This window comes from Thunnus maccoyii, chromosome 4, assembly GCF_910596095.1.
Source record: "Thunnus maccoyii chromosome 4, fThuMac1.1, whole genome shotgun sequence".
Classification (NCBI taxonomy): Eukaryota; Metazoa; Chordata; class Actinopteri; order Scombriformes; family Scombridae; genus Thunnus; species Thunnus maccoyii.
This window is the reverse complement of record NC_056536.1, coordinates 16,280,809-16,298,302: the sequence shown is the minus strand read 5'-3', so window position 1 is coordinate 16,298,302 and position 17,494 is coordinate 16,280,809. Positions and strand designations below refer to the sequence as shown.

The following is a 17,494-nucleotide window of genomic DNA, read 5'->3' as shown; positions in this document are numbered from 1 at the left end:
ATATTAATGCCATAGGCAAACACACAAACAACATGCACATGCTCTGTGTCTTTTTCTTTGTGATCACTGGGCAACCGTACACAAAGGCCGAGGCGTGCTCTGCTGTGCACAATGTGACACTGTCTGAGCTCAAGAGGGTGAGGAGGAGCACTGGGCTGTACCCTAAAGACACAAACACACACACACACACACACACACACACACACACACACACACACACACACACACACACACACACAGAGTGGATTTGGCAATGGGCCACATCCTGCGTGTGTCTGCACAAGCCAAAATAACATGTCGAGATCCAGTACAGCGCCCATAAGCACCGTCCCCTCAGCTGCACCAGTGGAAAAATAAGCAGGGCGAGATGCTTTGTCCTTCATGCTCCCTGTGCTGATTAAAATGCTAGATTAGGTCAGCTGCAGCAGACTGAGTGCACAGCAGTGATAATTACTCCATAATTACACCATATTGTGTCCCTGCCGTGTTTCACCACCACCATGTTACTTTTTACATAGTGGTCATGTGTATAAGCACTAATTGCACACATCAAAGCAGTGAATCCATATCCGGCACCCTAAATTGATAGTGAGTCCGCTCTGTAACTCAAGATGAAAACATCAGCAGCCATTAAAAGGACCAGTGCATTCCTCTAAAGAGAGCATGTCTCCATCAGGGATAAGCATGCATGTATGTGCGTGCATGTGTACAACTGTTATCCTTAAGGTCCCTGCAGCTATGAGAGAAGTATTAGCAGTGGGGGGAAGGATGGGAGACAGACAAAAGGGAGGCCGAGGCTACTGCAGGCAGCACTCTGCTCATTTTTATCTCCGCCACTCCTCTTTAGGGAACCATGGCTACAGGCAGGAGCATGTGCCTTTAGTGGTTTGAGGGAGTGTGAGGTGTGTGTTCAGCTTAGTCCAGGATGCACGCAGGACCAGAGGGCCCTCCCGCTGAGCAATAACTCTCCTGCTCTTGCCTGGGGGGGTTGGGCGGAAAGAAATGAGGAGATGGGGAGTGAGCAAAGGCCGTGGGGGAGGGTGTGAGAGGAGATGGTGGGATATCTTCACTAGCTCAATACATTTTAGTATAAACTTCATCCCTATTTTACTTCAAAATGACATAGACATGAGAGAGAGGAATGCTATATGTTTCCTTTGCTTCAAAAGAGACGGACACTGGAGTGTTAAAAACAGAGAGAGAAAAACTGAAGCCAGGCAATGACATTGATCCTTAGTGACAAGGGAGCTGTAAAAGCACTGAGAATACACACACTAGAGGGATGTTCTTGCATGTACATACTCAAAGGGGGAACTGAAGCATAGAGCCAATGCAGATTACATAAGCACTGCATTGGGAAGGGGTCTTTGCTGCCTGGCAGCATCCACAGGAAACTAAAACAAGCCAAGTTACAGTGCAGATCAAACAGACAACTTATGAGGACACATAAGAGAAGCTAATATGGTCACTATTTCTTATGAGGCAAGCAAACTAACAAGACTCTGTTATCAATGTAATGATTAAATTGATTAAATTCACATATGACGTGCTGATCTACAACAATGCCATTGCAGGGATTTGTTGTCATGACAACAACAGGTAGCACATCTGTGATAAAAGCATGTTTTCATAGTCTTTTTTTTTTTTTTTTACATGAATAGAAGAGGAAGATGCATACAATGCATAGATTTTTGAAGGAAGCAGTGAAGCTACACAGATGACTGCAGTGTGCATCTTCTAGACTTACAGTATAACAAAGGTGTCAAGAGTCGGGTGTAGATTTACAGTATGAGTCTCAGTACTGACTTACAGCAGTATGTTACCCCTGCACTGAATACTGAAGCAACAGTATGATACATGTGAGACAGTCACTGAACTCGGTAAACATGAGTCCTGCGTGCCAGAGTCTGGGTGAGTATGGCCTAAAGTCTTCTGTCAACCTGAGCCATCCATGGCTGTGCCAGTTCCACTGTGTTCAAGGAGCAGGAACACAATTAGTCGACAATCTTGCTCACTGTTAGACTGGAGTTTAGAAGGTCATGACATTTCTGTCTGTAGACCTGTCATACTTGTGCCAACTAAAAATTTATGCAAATGACAAATTCAAGATTGTGTTACTCAACCACAGAAATGAGCAAATTCACAGGTCAGAGTTCACATTTGTCAAAACAGCAGACTACAAGACACAATAAATGCCAAGCAGCTTGGTTCAGCATGGAAAAAAGATCAAATCACACACAAAATGCTTCAACATGTTTGGCTTATAGGGTGTTAGTATAATTGCCATCACTCATCAGTTTGGGTCCATGAATACATCACATCCTGTAGCAAGATGAAAATTTACTGGACTATTGATGCCTCGGTTGCTAAAGAGGAGGTTTGTGGGATTATTGTTGTTTGATATTCCTGTCTAACAGGGAAGAATATCTTATTACCTCCTCTACTTCCTCACGTTGTTTTCACCTATATTTTCCTCCATTCTCTCTCCTCATTACACAATAACACAAGCCCCGATGCCCATCATAAATAACGAAAGGTTCTCTGCGTGAGTATACATTTAAAAGGTAGGAAAGAAAGTACTTTGAGATAAAAGAGAAGTTTTTAATCAATGCACGGTCTAGATCCTGGAATACAGTCTGTTACTATGCAACACAGCAGCTCCAGAGATATTCCCGTGGAGGATTTTCATCCGCCCTCTGTCTGTGTGCTCCCTCCCAAAGCTGTTTCTTCTTTTTCTTCTTCTTCTTCTCTTTGACTCACATATTCCTGGGTTTTTGATTCACAGCTGCTTGGGGTGGCGTCTTTGGTGAGTAAATATGCATTTTCTTCCAGTAGCTATCCTTTCTTCCTCGACTCTGACTGTAGAAGGCAGGAATACTACACCATGGCAATATGTTAATGTCTTCTCCATCTCTCCATTAATTATATAATTACTGAGATGGCTTTTGATGTTCAAAAGAGCTTTTAAGTGGAGACAAAATATTAATACTTGTGTGTAACTAATATTTTATATCATATTATAATACTCACATTTGTTTGGTGATATTTGGTTTGAATAAAAAAATATTTTAAATCTTGGAAATCATGAAATTAAGTAAGCAATCTGAGGCTTAAACTGGGTTTTAGACATGACTGTCTGCCAGGAAATTAATTCAATTTTAAATATGAAAATGATTTTCCACAAAGTGAAGCTCTACTACCCTCGAGATTTCGTTATTCTATTGGGGTCATGAAAGATTACTTAAATTTTGTTAATGTACCGGCCTGTAAGTATAACCTGATTTTTAACTTTACCCTGTATCTTATTCAGGCTAAAATCGGGATACCAGTTGGCCCGTGACTATGAAAGTGTACCTTATGACTCACACTGATTTATATATCATACGAGGACACACACTGGCGGGAATGGTTACACACACAACATTCTCAACTCTTGCTATAATTATCTGACATGATTAATCTTTCTGTTTACTCTTATGATTCAACATCTAAAACTGCTGAGTGAGCTGTTTGTTGCCATAAGCTGCAGCTGTTCCATTTGCTAATTGTACGAACTCCTGCTGGGCCCCCCGGAAGTGTGACGTCTCTACATCAACAAACCACAGGTGATGAAGGTGCCCACTTCATAACCACAGAGGACTTTTCTGCTCTCACACAGTTAACCTTAAGATCCAGCGGTTAGAGACTGGTATTATTTGTCGTGATAGTTCTGGCTGATCTTCTTTGGATCTGTATCAGGACTCTGCCTGGGTGCTTGCTGTGGATTATAGTAGAAGAAACAGTTACATCACATAATGGTAAATAAACTCTTTGTGTGGCCCACAGTCTCTGCCAGCACTGATGTAAGTGCACTCAGCTGCAGCAGAGAATACTTCTTCTTTCACTATCAGCTTATTACAGTTTAAGACAGCAACATGAAATCTACAGTTAAGGGAGCATAAAGTTTTTCTTCAGCTGGTCGGTATTTATATCTACACTGTGTATTCCATTTGTGAAACCTAAAAGGTTGTGTACAGGATTGTGCTTAATCCCAATTTTTATAATCAAGATGCTTTCTATGTGACAGCTCTGTGGAAAACAACAGGTTAATACTAATTAAGGGTCCAAGCACCAAAGGTGTAGTTTAGTCTGGATATGAAATGTTGTAAAAGGTTTTGTACAAATTATTATTATTATTATTATTATTATTATTATTATTATTATTATTATTATTATTATTATTATTATTGTTATCATGCACTGAAAATGTCTGGATCTCAGAAACCATAAGACATACAGAGCCCAAACTTAGCATATAAATCACATCATCTGCCCACATGATGGCGCTATAATTAATATTTTCACATTTTTACATGTAACTTCCAAACCACATGACCTACAAGCAAAATTTCTTTTCCTGTCCATTCTGTGGATGATTTTGCATCATTTGGGAATAGGAACCTACCCTCTCAGATCACGTGATTTTCTGCCATTTTGAATTATGTCCGAGCCATTTAAAAACTTTCGCAGCTTTCAAATTTGATTCAATTTTTACTAAATTTCACACATCAAAAGTCAATCAAGCCACACAAAAGGTATTCATTTTTGTTTTGATACTCTGTTCTGTTTTGAAATTATACATTTTTAAACCTATGTCTTTAAGGTCAATTTTACATAAATGTTCATAAATCAAAATCGACTCAAGCTATTGCAACCAAATTTAGTGCATGTGTTCGGATGCTAGCTCCGAGCTTTGCTGCACAGTCTTGGTATATTCTGTCACTAGGGGGCACCAAAACCTTAAATCTTTAAATATCATAAATGAAGACGTGATCCATGGCCTTGTCCTTGTCGGCAGGTCAAATAGTTTTTGACTGATCAAAGAATGTGGGGTTTATAAGCAAGTCCCAATTGTAGCAGTACAGCGCTCAAAACTTCAAAAAATCACCAGAAGGTTGTACTTCATTCTTTTTGCAACGCATCTTGCAAAATGTGAAGAAACTTTGCTTCACTGCAACTAATGCTTAATTATGAACTCACTCACTCTATTTTTTTTTCAGAATCTGCATAATCAATTAACTTTCAAATCCTCAAAAGTATTTCAACAGATTGTTTAGTCTGGATATGAAATGTTGTAAGAAGTTTTGAAATACATTTAAATGTACAATGGTTAAATTTTACACATCAAGTTACTCATTCTCATTGACTTCAATGCAGTACTTTTCTGTTTGTATGCAGAACTCAGCTAATGTTAAGTATCCATTGCGGTCAGTGACAGTTGTCCTCCTGTTTCTCTCCATCTGTTGTGAACTCTTGTGGTTTAAAAGTTGTACAATACATGTATGTCAAATTATGTGCTTGAGCTCCACTTTTTGCTGCTTGCAGCTATATTTACTTTAATCATTCTACTATGGTGTGTGAATAAATGGGACTGAAATTCAAACAGAGGAGATCCATCAGATATTTATCTCATGTGTTAGTTAGTTATTGTGTCATGGACACATAAGTGTCCAGCCCACATGGACTTACAGGACACAAAACACAGTTTCATTGGTGAAACATTTGTAAAACATAGACAAGAACAAAACTTCTTACATTACGTTGCAAACAAAAAACTTTAACTTCTGTACCTGCTCTATAAATAAAGTCAGCCTAACGAAAGGTTCCCTTCCTGAAACGCAGCTCAAGTTTTTTATAATCATTCATCTAGAAAAAAAAAAGTGTAGCCCTTAAATCATCATATAATGACAAATAAAACATAAGATGGACTTTGTCTTCAGTCTTACATAACAAACAGATTATTTTCTCTTAAGGGAGAGCAGTAAACCTGCCTGTTTCTAATGGTAATGTATCTGAACATAACTCTGCACACAGAGACATTTGACTTTTGGATAAATTCTGATTCACATAAGTCTCCACAATGTAGTTGTTTTTAATCAGACAATATATTCGTAATTTAGGTTTATAACCAAACATCAACAGACCTTTCTTTGTACATCAGGAATAGTTTGCAGTGGGAATCATGAAGATTACACTGTAATCTGTGTAATTTCTATCCCTAATTTAAGCTTTATAGCAAAACTGTACTTTCCATGCACTTGAACTTGTGTTATGTCAAATTGATCTATATGAATATAGAGATAAAAGGGCTCATTGCTATTCAAGCAGTCCCATGTAGAATACGCAACGCTGCATTTAAATTCAATGAAATTCACTGTCACCAAACTGCAAGATTCTTTTAATACCTGTGGAAACATGATGCACCAGTGTCTTAACCAAGACAAATTTCAGCCGGCCTCAGTCAGCTATAAAAATAAAAAGAAACTATTTTTCCACTTCCACTCCACTACTCCTGTTGCAGTTGCTCAGAAGAACGACAGGCCTTGGTTGAGATTCTCGTTTGTAAAATGATAGAAAGGTCATGCTAGTTGCCATGACAGCCAGGGCTAATTGCTCTTACATGAGGCAGTCTGAGAGTAGATGGCCAAGGCTGAGGATGCAGACAGGAAGGACAACAAAGGAGTTTGGCATTCCTCTGTGGACCCAGATAATATTTCCTAGACTGTATTTTCAGGGTTTTTCTGTCCAGCTTTAGTTGAATATTCTTATGTTGCTGCACAGCCATTTACTGCAGTTTCAAGGCTCTTTATTATGTGTGATATAAAGAAAAACAAGCATATACGCATGATGGCAAAGCTGTTTGATTAAAGTTTGGAAAGGTAATCACTGGACATTGTTTTAATCTCTCTCACAGGGGGCAGATAATGGAACTGCTATCTTCATATCACGAAGAAACTCGGCTGTTGCTAATGAAGAACAGCTTGAAGCAGAGCCTTCAATCTGTGACGCTGACAACCCAGCCAAAGACCCCAATAGTTGCCAGCTCTGCTGTTGTGTCCTGTCGCTGAAGTAAGTCAGTAAATCTGTCAGCATTACTAAGAAAAGCAGAGGGTCTGTTCTGCTAAATCAGGCGGACAAAAAGCCATGTAGCCCCGGCAATGAATCAGAGAACAGAATGTGAGAAACTGCCTCGACAAACACACGCACATGCTCGTGTATTCGCTTGTGTGTATCTGCACATACTGTATGCACAGATGCAGTCAAGGGCACACAGACAAAAGCCACAGAAGCACAAGCACCCACACACCCACCTTCACTTTGCTGTTCTTAAGCAAACAGCCTTAGGCACAGTGAATGAGCATGTCAGCGTTGTGGGCTGACATTCTGTCACACAAAGAGTGTGTATGGAGACAGATGCCTCCTCAGCCTCCTCCTGTCCATAAACCTAACACACAAATACAGCCTGAAATGCCCTCGTTTGTCCTTAATGACTTGGATACAGATATTTTTAATTCCAGGAAAGCCAGAGAATCTTTATCCCTGTCAACTTTGGCATTAAAAGAGGAAACTGGGTGAAGATATAAAAAAACATGCCTTCAAAGGTATGCAAAAGTAGGCTATGTCTGGAGGAGTTCATTTCAGTGAAAGGAGAAGAAGAGTAGCGTGCTCTGCACCCAGATAGACAGGTATATCTGTGATTGGGTGGTTTCGGCAGCAGAGGATGAGAAGATGAGGAGGCAGGCAGGCAGGCAGGCAGGCAATGTGCCAGGGTTCTCCCTACAGCCAGAGACACTCTAATTAAGGAGCACAGTGGGGAGAGGGGGCGAGAACAACAGCTCTGCATTGTCACATAATGATTTTCTTATCATCTCTAGTACAGGAAACACTGCACATCTCTCGCGTATCTGTGCGTCTCTCAGGAGCCCCTCCTGAGCGGCCGTCTAGTCACACCCAGAGACATGAAACCAACAAAGTCTTGGTGCTATTTTCAGCGCCTGACGGGAGAATATTCAAGTCCTCCTGTCACAACAGCGTACAACCACATTTGATGGAAATAAATGAAAGCAGCAACAGATTAGAGTTAATCCATACGCCGAGTTTATTTTCACTCTGCCATCAATCCATTTCATAGGGAGCTTGTCATTGGCCACTTACAGTGATGCATGTTTAATCCACCCACAATATTGCTTTGCATAATCATTAATACATATTTTATCTGGTTTCTGTAAATCTTTGCCCCTGTCCCCAGATGTCCAGATGGACACTGACAGGAAAGGGAAATACCTGCAGCGCAGGGCAAAGAGTCATTCAATATTAATATAAAATCTGGCTCCAAAGCTTTACTTTATAAGTGAGAGTGCAAACACAGTACAGTAACAGCTACAAGCCATTTTATTGCAGTGCATTAAAGAAAATGATTTGTATTTAAACAATAATGCCTGAGGAAATGCAGTCAGAAGGGAGAATGTCCTCTTAGTCTTTCACATGGGATATTTCATGTTCCGAGGTTGGTTATATCCACTGAACTGTAAGTGAATTTTTAATTAGGAGACATGCTGATTGAATTTCAACAGCACTTCTCTGTATATTATGTACTTTTGGTGCTCCATTTTTCTTCCTCTCTCTCAAAATTTCTTCCACTATTTAGCAAGACAATTTCTCAGTTCTGTTAAAATGGCAAATACAGTGCATAGTAATAAAATGACAAAAAAACCTATGCAAATATATAATGATACATTCATGAAGATACACCGTGTGATGCTGTATGTGCTTTTAATTTACACAAAACCACAGAAATGAAAGGATTGTCAGATAAAACCCTATACAGGAAACAGAGTTAATAGGAAACTGATGAAGGGACAAGAGAGAAACAGGGATGATTATGAGTGATGGATGAACTGGACTGATGAATTATGGGAGAAAACACGAAACGGGGGAGGTGGGGGGGGGGGATGCATTTGACCAGATGGGTCCTGGTCTGCTTTGTGAGAGAGCAGCAGATGCCCTGAGATCCTAGGCCACAGAAATGCCCCTAGCCGCTCAACACAGAAGCGCTAAAGAGGCCGAGGCCTCATAGCTCCGCCTTATCACATGTGCACTCTTTCTGATAGAAATATAGGTTGAAGGTACTTCCTCATCCCATAACTCAGAGATCAGATGGATATCATTCATGTTCAGTCGTAACTTAGTAAATGGGTGCTGACCAGGGTTGAAGAAACCCATGAAAAGCAAAATCAGAGCATATGTGTCCTGCTTTGCTATGTGAATAAAGATCAGAGACAAAACAACTAATTAATAGATCCTCTCTGTTTATTTGTGCCAGTAATGGTTAGGACACTTGTTACACGAGTGCAGATATGCTGCATAACCTGCAAATGACCTCAATTAAAAAAGATGACTGGTTTGTTTGTCTTTATTAATCTCTAAATTGAATCTGTGTCTGTGTATTTAACTACCACAACTCATCTTACACAGTATTTTCATCGCCTTTAGAAATCCAGACATGATCACTTGATTGTGGTCAAACACAAAGTGATTTCCTTCCTCACTGTTGTATATACAGTGTGGCTGCTGTCGTTGCTAAAACTGCCCCGAGCACCATAGAAACACATGACTCATCATCTATAGCAGATGCTTTGCTCCTCTCACTGACTTTGGGCTATGAGGTTTGGGAGGTGCTGTGGGACTGTGGGTTTGTGATGATGATACAGCTGCATACCAAGCAGACGCCATCACATGTTTGTCTTTGAGGAGAGCATCACCCTCTAGTGGACCAGAGAGGCAAAAGGCAGGACTTAAGAGCTGGATTCAGAGCACTCCCGACTCTCCTGAAACTTCTTCTAATACAGTATGATGACTGATTTTACATGAAGGCACAAAATAAATGCATGTGGCATTTGTTGTATAATTACAAAGGATGACACCGGACATATTTTATATTTTTGTTATTGGTGACAAATCCATGAAAAGACCAAAACTAACAACTATATTAGTTGGTCTCAATACTTTCTAGCTTCCCCAGCCTGTCTGTGGCTCTCATTCTCAAATCCATTCATCCCTACTGACAACATACATCTTTAAAAATGTGTCACAAATATATCTTTTCATTTTTAAAAAGGCTAAATTAATTCCTAAAACAGTTCAGCGCTTTAGTTTGTAGCAAACATTACTAAAAAGCAGTGAATAGTGCAATGACTATTTTCAGCAGCAGGTTTGGTGCATTAGAGAGCACTGCAGGCAGCAGGATGGTGTGTGTGGTAGAAGAGGAAAAAATAAACTACAGTGCTCATGTTCATGGTAGCCCACTGATGTGTTTTTATTAGTTTTTGGACAACAGTGGAGCTCTGACGCACAAAGGAATAAGCTACTGTATAACATACATTGGCTACACAGACGAAGCTTGTTAGCAGGATCTGTTAATTGTTGGTTTTGGTCTACTCGCAGGATTTGCTGGTTATAAGAGAAATATATAGAATATCACCAGACTTACCTTCTAATGATACAATATGCCAGAGACAATGTCTCTCATTTCTCTGCGAAACTTAAAATATCCATTTAAAGTAACTCACTCCATAACAGTTGAACTTGAAATACATAACGGTAGAAATGTGCTACAGCTAAAGCTACCATTGCTAAACTGCAGTTATGGACAGTTGTCACATATGGTCACATCATCAGGATATGTCACTACAGTATATACAGGACACAGCTAGCAGGCCCTCTCTGTCAGATGCTGTTTTATTCTGCTCTGCTCGCCTCACCCCTCTGGTTTAGTTTGTCTTTTTCGACTGTAAATCAGAACAGCTGAAGACTGCTTTTAGCGTCTGTTAGCATCCGCCTGCTTTAAGGCACCAGACCTGTGATCCAGTGATACAAAGGCAAGACATATATTACTGAAATGTATTCTGACGATCAATACAGTAATCCTACTGCACTGTAACCCTCGGTTTGTTGGATTACACACAGACTATGTTTCAAGTATTTTTTTGCATAGTCAGTTGAAAAATCTTTGGGAAAAGCCACTAACCTCCACGTCATGCCATGTACATGCTTTTATCTATTCTCGGCTTGATTATTACAGCAGACTTTATTTAAGCCAGGCCTCCCTCCACTGTCTCCACCTGGTACAAAACACTGCTGCTCCACTTATTACTGGAACAGAGAGGCATGATCATATTACCCCCTGCTTGCCTCCCTACATTGACTCCCTGCTAAATTTTGCATTTTAAGGCCTTAAACGGACTTGCACCTACATGCATCTCTGATTTATTGACCTTTTTGCGCCCTCTTGGCTTCTTTTCAATCTCTTATTAAAACTTTTCTCTTTGTAAAAGCTTTTGGAGATGTTTGATATATGCTTTTATTTATATGATCCTATTCATTTTATTGTCTCTACTTTCTTTCTATCTGCCTTGTCTGGTTTTACTTTCTTTTGATACTTTATAACATTGTTCAGAAAAGTGCTCTATAAATAAAATTTGCTATTATTATTTATGTCTGTAAGATAATAATTCCATGTACATACGTCTTAAAGTGTCACTGATGAAGATCCCTGCTTGAGGACTGCAACAAGTGCAGACATGAAATAAGGACCTGTGTTTCAACACACAGTATTAACTCTATTTGAAGGATGTCCCCTGAAAGTGGGACTCCGCCCATCAGTCATCCTCTGTCACTCCTTTAAGACGAAGCTCCTCTTGGACCCTGAACAAGTATTCTGGATCTGGATACCCAAAACTGGAATGGAGAGAGATAAGTAAGCAGAAAATGTAGCGAAGCTTTTCTCTGGAACAAGAAAAAAAACTTTCTTTTTAGTTTATTGGTCCTTTAAATGTATCAAATTAAATTAGCATTGAAAAGGCTCTGCTACAACATTTATAGAATTTCCTCAAAATTTTTGTTCAATAGCATCAAAAAGATATTCATGCAGCCATAATCATAATCCATTTTAGTGTTTTCCTTTAGATATTAACCTCAATGTTTTGTATTTTAGAGCATGTAGTCCCTAAATGATGTATCTGTTTATACCCGCTATTAGTCCCCTTGAATGAACAAGGGTAGATATTTATTAAGACTATACCTGATAGCAGGCTGAGTGATGTTAACCTGATTAGAGCCGCAACAATTAGTTGATTAATTGATTAGCAAAGCAAGAAAAAATGCCAAACATTTGCTGGTTGCAGCTTCTCAAATGTAGTAATGATGGTAAACTGAACTTCTTTAGATTTTTGACTATTGATCAGACAAAACAAGACAGTAAAAAGACATCAACATGGGCTCTAAAAAAATATTATTATCATTTGACAGACAAAACAATTAATCAAGAAAATAATCAGATTCATCTTTAATGAAAATAATCGTTAGTTGCAGCCCTAAACCTGATAATCAGACTGAACTTCCATATTGCTTCACTATTTGAACTCAGAGATCTGGAGCTGGACTAATGTGATAAAAGATGTAGCAGCTCACATAAAACAAAGTGACTTGATCACAACAACAGTGATGCTGTACTGTGCATACCATTGTGGACCACCTCCCATGCTGGTCTTGTGGTGAATGTCGTTCCATGTGATGACATTGTTGAGGCCTGTGGTAGCAGATCGTCCGACGGTGAAGGTGAGCCTCCTGTCGAAGGCTTTCCTCAGCAGCTTCAGGACTTTCTCTCCCTCCTTGCAGGCTGGCAGGTAGGCAGTACGAGAGGTGCTGCTGTACTTCACGCCGGGGTTTGGGTGCTCAGGCTATAAAATGGTAAACAGCAGGTTATCGAATGCTTAACTCAAGGTACACGTTTTGAAATATATATCTGGCGTTACAGACTGGGAGGGAAAGCTCATTCTTTATCTCCCTGTAAGGAACCAAACAAGGAAGATGTTTCAACTTCTACTGCCACTTGGTCATCATGGTAGCTCATGTCAATTGATAGCGTCCATTTTGATAATCTATTAATAATTTCAGTAAGTTTTCAGTCAAACATTCGCTGGGTCCAGCTTCTCCAGTGTAAAGATGTCCTGCTTCTTTCCGTTCTTTAATCATTGTTAATATCAGTATCTTTGGGATTTGGACAATTAATAGAAGGAAACAAAACATGAAGACGTCACATTAGGCTCTGAGTTTTTTCACAATGGCACGACGATTAGCCAATTAACAGATATTAACTGATAATAACAATAATAATAATAGCATAAATCTATGATGAAAATAGTCTTTAGTTGCAGCCCTCTGACACATTAATTCAAAGACTATCTGAATTTTTATAGCCTAATTTTTGATGTAAATAATAAAACTGAACATCAACCATTACACCAAATATTATTTTTTCCAAAGCATATTGCCGTCACTGAAGGGGGATGTATATCGCTCTAAAATTAGGTGAGTTGTGGGCAAATAATCATGAAATCGTTGAATCAAGCACATCTTGTCCTCCTCTTCCTCAGCCCATACACTGTTTCTATGGCAACAGAGGGACGCACCTCCCTCCACAGGATCCCCATCATGCCACCCATAGGCTGTATATAAATATGGACGACGTGTCTCCACTTCCTACTGCTACGCAAAAGTGAAGCCAAAATATCTCGTTTCACAGAGGTATCGGATGCTGGCAGATGGATTTTAGTGAATTAAATCTGCGGATGATTTATTTATTTTGGTAAATGTTTATGTTATATGTTATAATGTTTATATTACACTCCTTCAATTTCTGTCTGATAAAATTTTGCAACAAAGAAACAAATGTCCTTTAGCCTCTATGATGAAAATTCGGTACATTTTTAATAATATCCGACTTGTCTTCGATATTTTAGATTACCCAGAATTATTTGGTGACAAGTCATTGATCTTGTTTTCAGACTTTAACAAAGCTTTTGATACTGTTGAACACTCCTTTATTTTTGAGGCTTTACAATATTTTGGGTTTGAAGAGAACTTCAGGAATATAATAAGTGCACTCTATACTAACATTAACAGATATGTATCTTTAACACACAGCACTTCTCCTCATTTTGATGTCAAACATGGGATTAGACTAGGGTGCCCTATTTTCCTGTTTTTGTTTTTAAATTGCTGCTGAACTTCTTAATTTGTTTATTGCCAATTGCAGTGTAGAGGGTATTAAGACAGGTGACAATGTTTTGAGCTTTAGTCAGCTAGTTGATGATACCTGTTTGTTCATTCAAAACAAGCTTCAAGTACCCATTATTATATATGTCTTAAAGATGTTTTCACTTGCATCTGGCTGCACTAATAATAAGGACAAGTGTGAAATAATGACTGTAAACCCTTCTGATATCCTTTCAGTAGATGATATAAAGGTAAAAAAAAAGTTGTCAAGTATTTGGGAATCACTATAACTAAATCTCCAGATGAAAGAATCTCTCAAAACTTTTTTTTACCAAAAGTTGAAAAGTCAAAATCCATTTTTAACTGTTGTTACAAAGAGACCTTTCTGTTTTGGGTCGTGTTTTACTTTCTAAGGCAGAAGGTCTATCCAGCTTTATCTTTACATGTTGATCAGAAATCGTGTGCAGCTATTGACTCACTCTTATTCAAATTCATTTGGAAATATAGGACAGATGTAAGGAGGAAAACTCTTTTTAGACAACATTCAGAGGAAGGTTTTAATTTTTAGATTTTCAAACTATTGATAGTATATTTAAGATTAATTGGCTAAAATATTGTTTAGCTCATAATCATTTTTTCCCAACTTTGTGTTTGATCAGTCTGGCAGATTAAGGTTCTTGCTTTCCTGTAATTTTATTTCAGGTTAATGACCTGTTAAACTTGCCAACTTCCATAAACAAGCCATTGACACATGGAAGGTTGCTTTCAAGCACAACTTCTCCCCACACACGTGTATCTTATGGAACAATCAGCATGTTGTATACACAAATAAGACCATATCTTTTAAGGACTGGTATGACCAAGATATTGTGTTTATTTTTGAACTTCCAAATGATACAGGGGACCTGCAGTAGCTAACTATGAATAATTCATCCAACAGAAAGGATTAGACACTCCAGAGTACTTAAAAGTATATCCACTAACTGGTGTCTCTCATTAAAGCATTGTTATTATATGAATCTTTCTCAGAGGTGATTCCTAGACTGTGGAAAGGTTCTCGAGGAACATTCTTGTAATAATGCTCATTTCAGAAGTGTTCTTACTTCTATTCAAAGTCAGTGTCCCAACTCCTTTCATCATTGGAAAGTGATGTTTCCTAACATTAGCAGGAATTATTGGTCTGAATTTAATAGATTTTTTTGTCCCCAAAGTTAAAGAAATTCATATTAAAACTTTACACAGATGCTATCCATGCAATTCTTTCACAATTTTGGACCCGATGTTTCCCCCTTATATTCTTTCTGCAAAAAGGATGTTGAGTCCTTTTCTCATTTATTTTATGTCAGCACTCAGTACTCAACAATGAAGTTGATAACTTGATAAAACTGCTGTGTCTTCTGGGAAAACATCATATTCACAAGACCAGATTTCTTCAGTTTCTTCCTGACAAAAACTTGTTTTATGTTGAACTTCAGACTTTTTATGATCAAAAATCAAAGAAAGATTTAAAGACATCTCATCTCTTGAAAAACATTGCCAGATGATTTAAGTTGGTTTGTAATATTGCTTATTCACTTTTTAAAGTTGCATTTATTTATTTTTCTCTTTATCTCTGTATTATGCATCTTTTTACATTGTGCAATTTTATTTCTGCTTGTGTTTTTGTGATTAGTTTATTTTAAATTATCTCCAATATTTCCTGTACTGTCATTTGTATCGTATTTTTACATTACTGTGTTAATAAAGTTATGAAAACAAAACAAAACAAAAATCTCCTCTCCGTGAGTTGCCATCTTATTTGTGTGACGTAATTTGGAGCCAGAGTCTGCGCAGTAGAGTCGGACACGCCCCCTCAGGCGTTCCACCGCCTGACGGAGGTTTGAGAGTGGCTCTCACAGTTGTCAATCATGACGTCACAGACCCTTTTATATAGTCAAATACCTAATTAAAAACAAACCTATCAGAAAAGTGAGTACTTGGACAAACATCCGTGTGATAAGAAATACCTAAAATGACAGAAACCATTTTGGGAACAATTACTTGACGTGTAGTTTGATTTTTTTTTAGTTTGGTTCATGTCCCATCTGCTAACATGGAGGGGGCGGGACTTATGACCTATACTGCAGCCAGCCACAAGGGGGCGACCGAGATGTTTTGGCTTCACTTTTGGGGAGCTGTCATGACTTCCGCCAATGATGCTGTCATATACCTATGTTTTCCAACCACATGTTTTACAAGATAGGCTGATTTACGACACCGGACTGGAGCTAAGGCTGACTCCCTTTAGGTGCACAATAGCTGGCTGACTAATAAACGAATTTGTGGCCATCTTATCATACTTAATCCAGTTCCATGATGGATCTAAAGACAACCAACACTGCCCTCTGGTGGACATGAACGGCTGTAACATACAGAGAGTCGAGTAAATGGATTTTATGTGGGTTAAATCTTCCGTCTCACCCCTTGTATCCCCGCTGGGAAATGGTAGTGAATGGTGATGGAGCCGCAGTGCTCAAAGCCCGGCAGGCTCTGCCAGCTGCGCGTCTCCGTCATCGTGCCCTGCGGCTGGGTCCCTGTGTACACTCCGTGGTAGGTGTTGCATATCGGACAAGCGGGCTTCAACTTGAAAACCGAGTCGATACACTCAGCGCAAAAAGAGTGAAGGCATTTTAACGTTTTCTTCTCCTGAATTGTGTCCAAGCAGACGACGCAGTTGTCCGTACCATTGCGGACCACAGAGTGTTTGTTTTCCATCATTTTCCGGGTATGTTACGCCTTCTCGTGTACGGAAGCAAATAGGTTTGCCTCCAGATACACGTGACGTCAAATAAGTATATTACCGACTCATTTCGACTGGGCGATACACATCCATGTGCAAGGAGGTGGTGCAAACACTTTCCACTGATTGGTTTGATTAAAATTTATCCTAGAAATATTCCATAAAGACTCTCTGTGATTCATTTTAAAGCCAAATTTCATGAACTAAATGTAAACATGCAGGGTTGTCCCACCATTAAACCCTAAAACACACAAACCCACACTGACAATTCTTTTGATACACAGATAAACATGAGACAACTAAGTTACTATTTACTGATGCGGCTGAGGTTCAATATGTCTGTAAGAATGGAAGCATTTATTCATAACTCAACCTTTTACATTGTGAGTGAGTATACCTGTAATTTATATGGCCCAAAATTACTGATTGATCCCTAAATAATCTGAATGTGCAACTAAAGGCTACTATATAAAACAGGTTACCATTATTAGAGCATCAGCATTTGGTTTGATAGTTTTTGATAATTAGCTAATAAAGTATTGCCTGAAGCTGTGACCAAAAGGGAAAAAATCAGTTTGTGGAGGAGAAACATTTACCATTTTCTACCTTTGTAAAACTACTCAAGTGAAAGTACTTAAGTAGGGTTCTGAAGACAAGTTAGTTGTCATACTGTTTGAAAGGGCGAATATATAATTCTTTCATTCAGCCTTTATAAACTGTTAACCCTAACTCGTGCTCGTCTTCAATAAGGCACACCCCAAAACTGTGAGTCTTATCTGAGGTAGCATGGGATACCTTTATTCTAGGTATCCCGATAACCTTTTGAAGTGACTAATTAAT

General features: G+C 38.9%; 1 protein-coding gene across 1 annotated transcript; it reads right to left on the bottom strand.

Moving 5' to 3' along the window:
* Positions 1-10,110: 10,110 nt before the first annotated feature.
* Positions 10,111-16,727, bottom strand: LOC121895004 (probable E3 ubiquitin-protein ligase DTX3). Its single transcript, XM_042407769.1, has 3 exons — positions 16,336-16,727; positions 12,340-12,557; positions 10,111-11,556 (listed from the first exon to the last, which is right to left on the bottom strand). Exons 1-3 carry the CDS (start codon positions 16,630-16,632, stop codon positions 11,478-11,480), a joined length of 594 nt encoding a protein of 197 aa, XP_042263703.1. The 5' UTR covers positions 16,633-16,727; the 3' UTR covers positions 10,111-11,477.
* Positions 16,728-17,494: the final 767 nt, after the last annotated feature.

Coding starts and splice junctions, on each gene's coding strand:
- LOC121895004 (XM_042407769.1), bottom strand. CDS start 16,632: ATGATGGAAAACAAACACTCTGTGGTCCGCAATGGTACGGACAACTGC. Junction 12,558..16,335: donor TCCCAGCGGGGATACAAGGG/GTGAGACGGAAG, acceptor ACCATTTTATAG/CCTGAGCACCCAAACCCCGG. Junction 11,557..12,339: donor ATGGGAGGTGGTCCACAATG/GTATGCACAGTA, acceptor TCTCCATTCCAG/TTTTGGGTATCCAGATCCAG.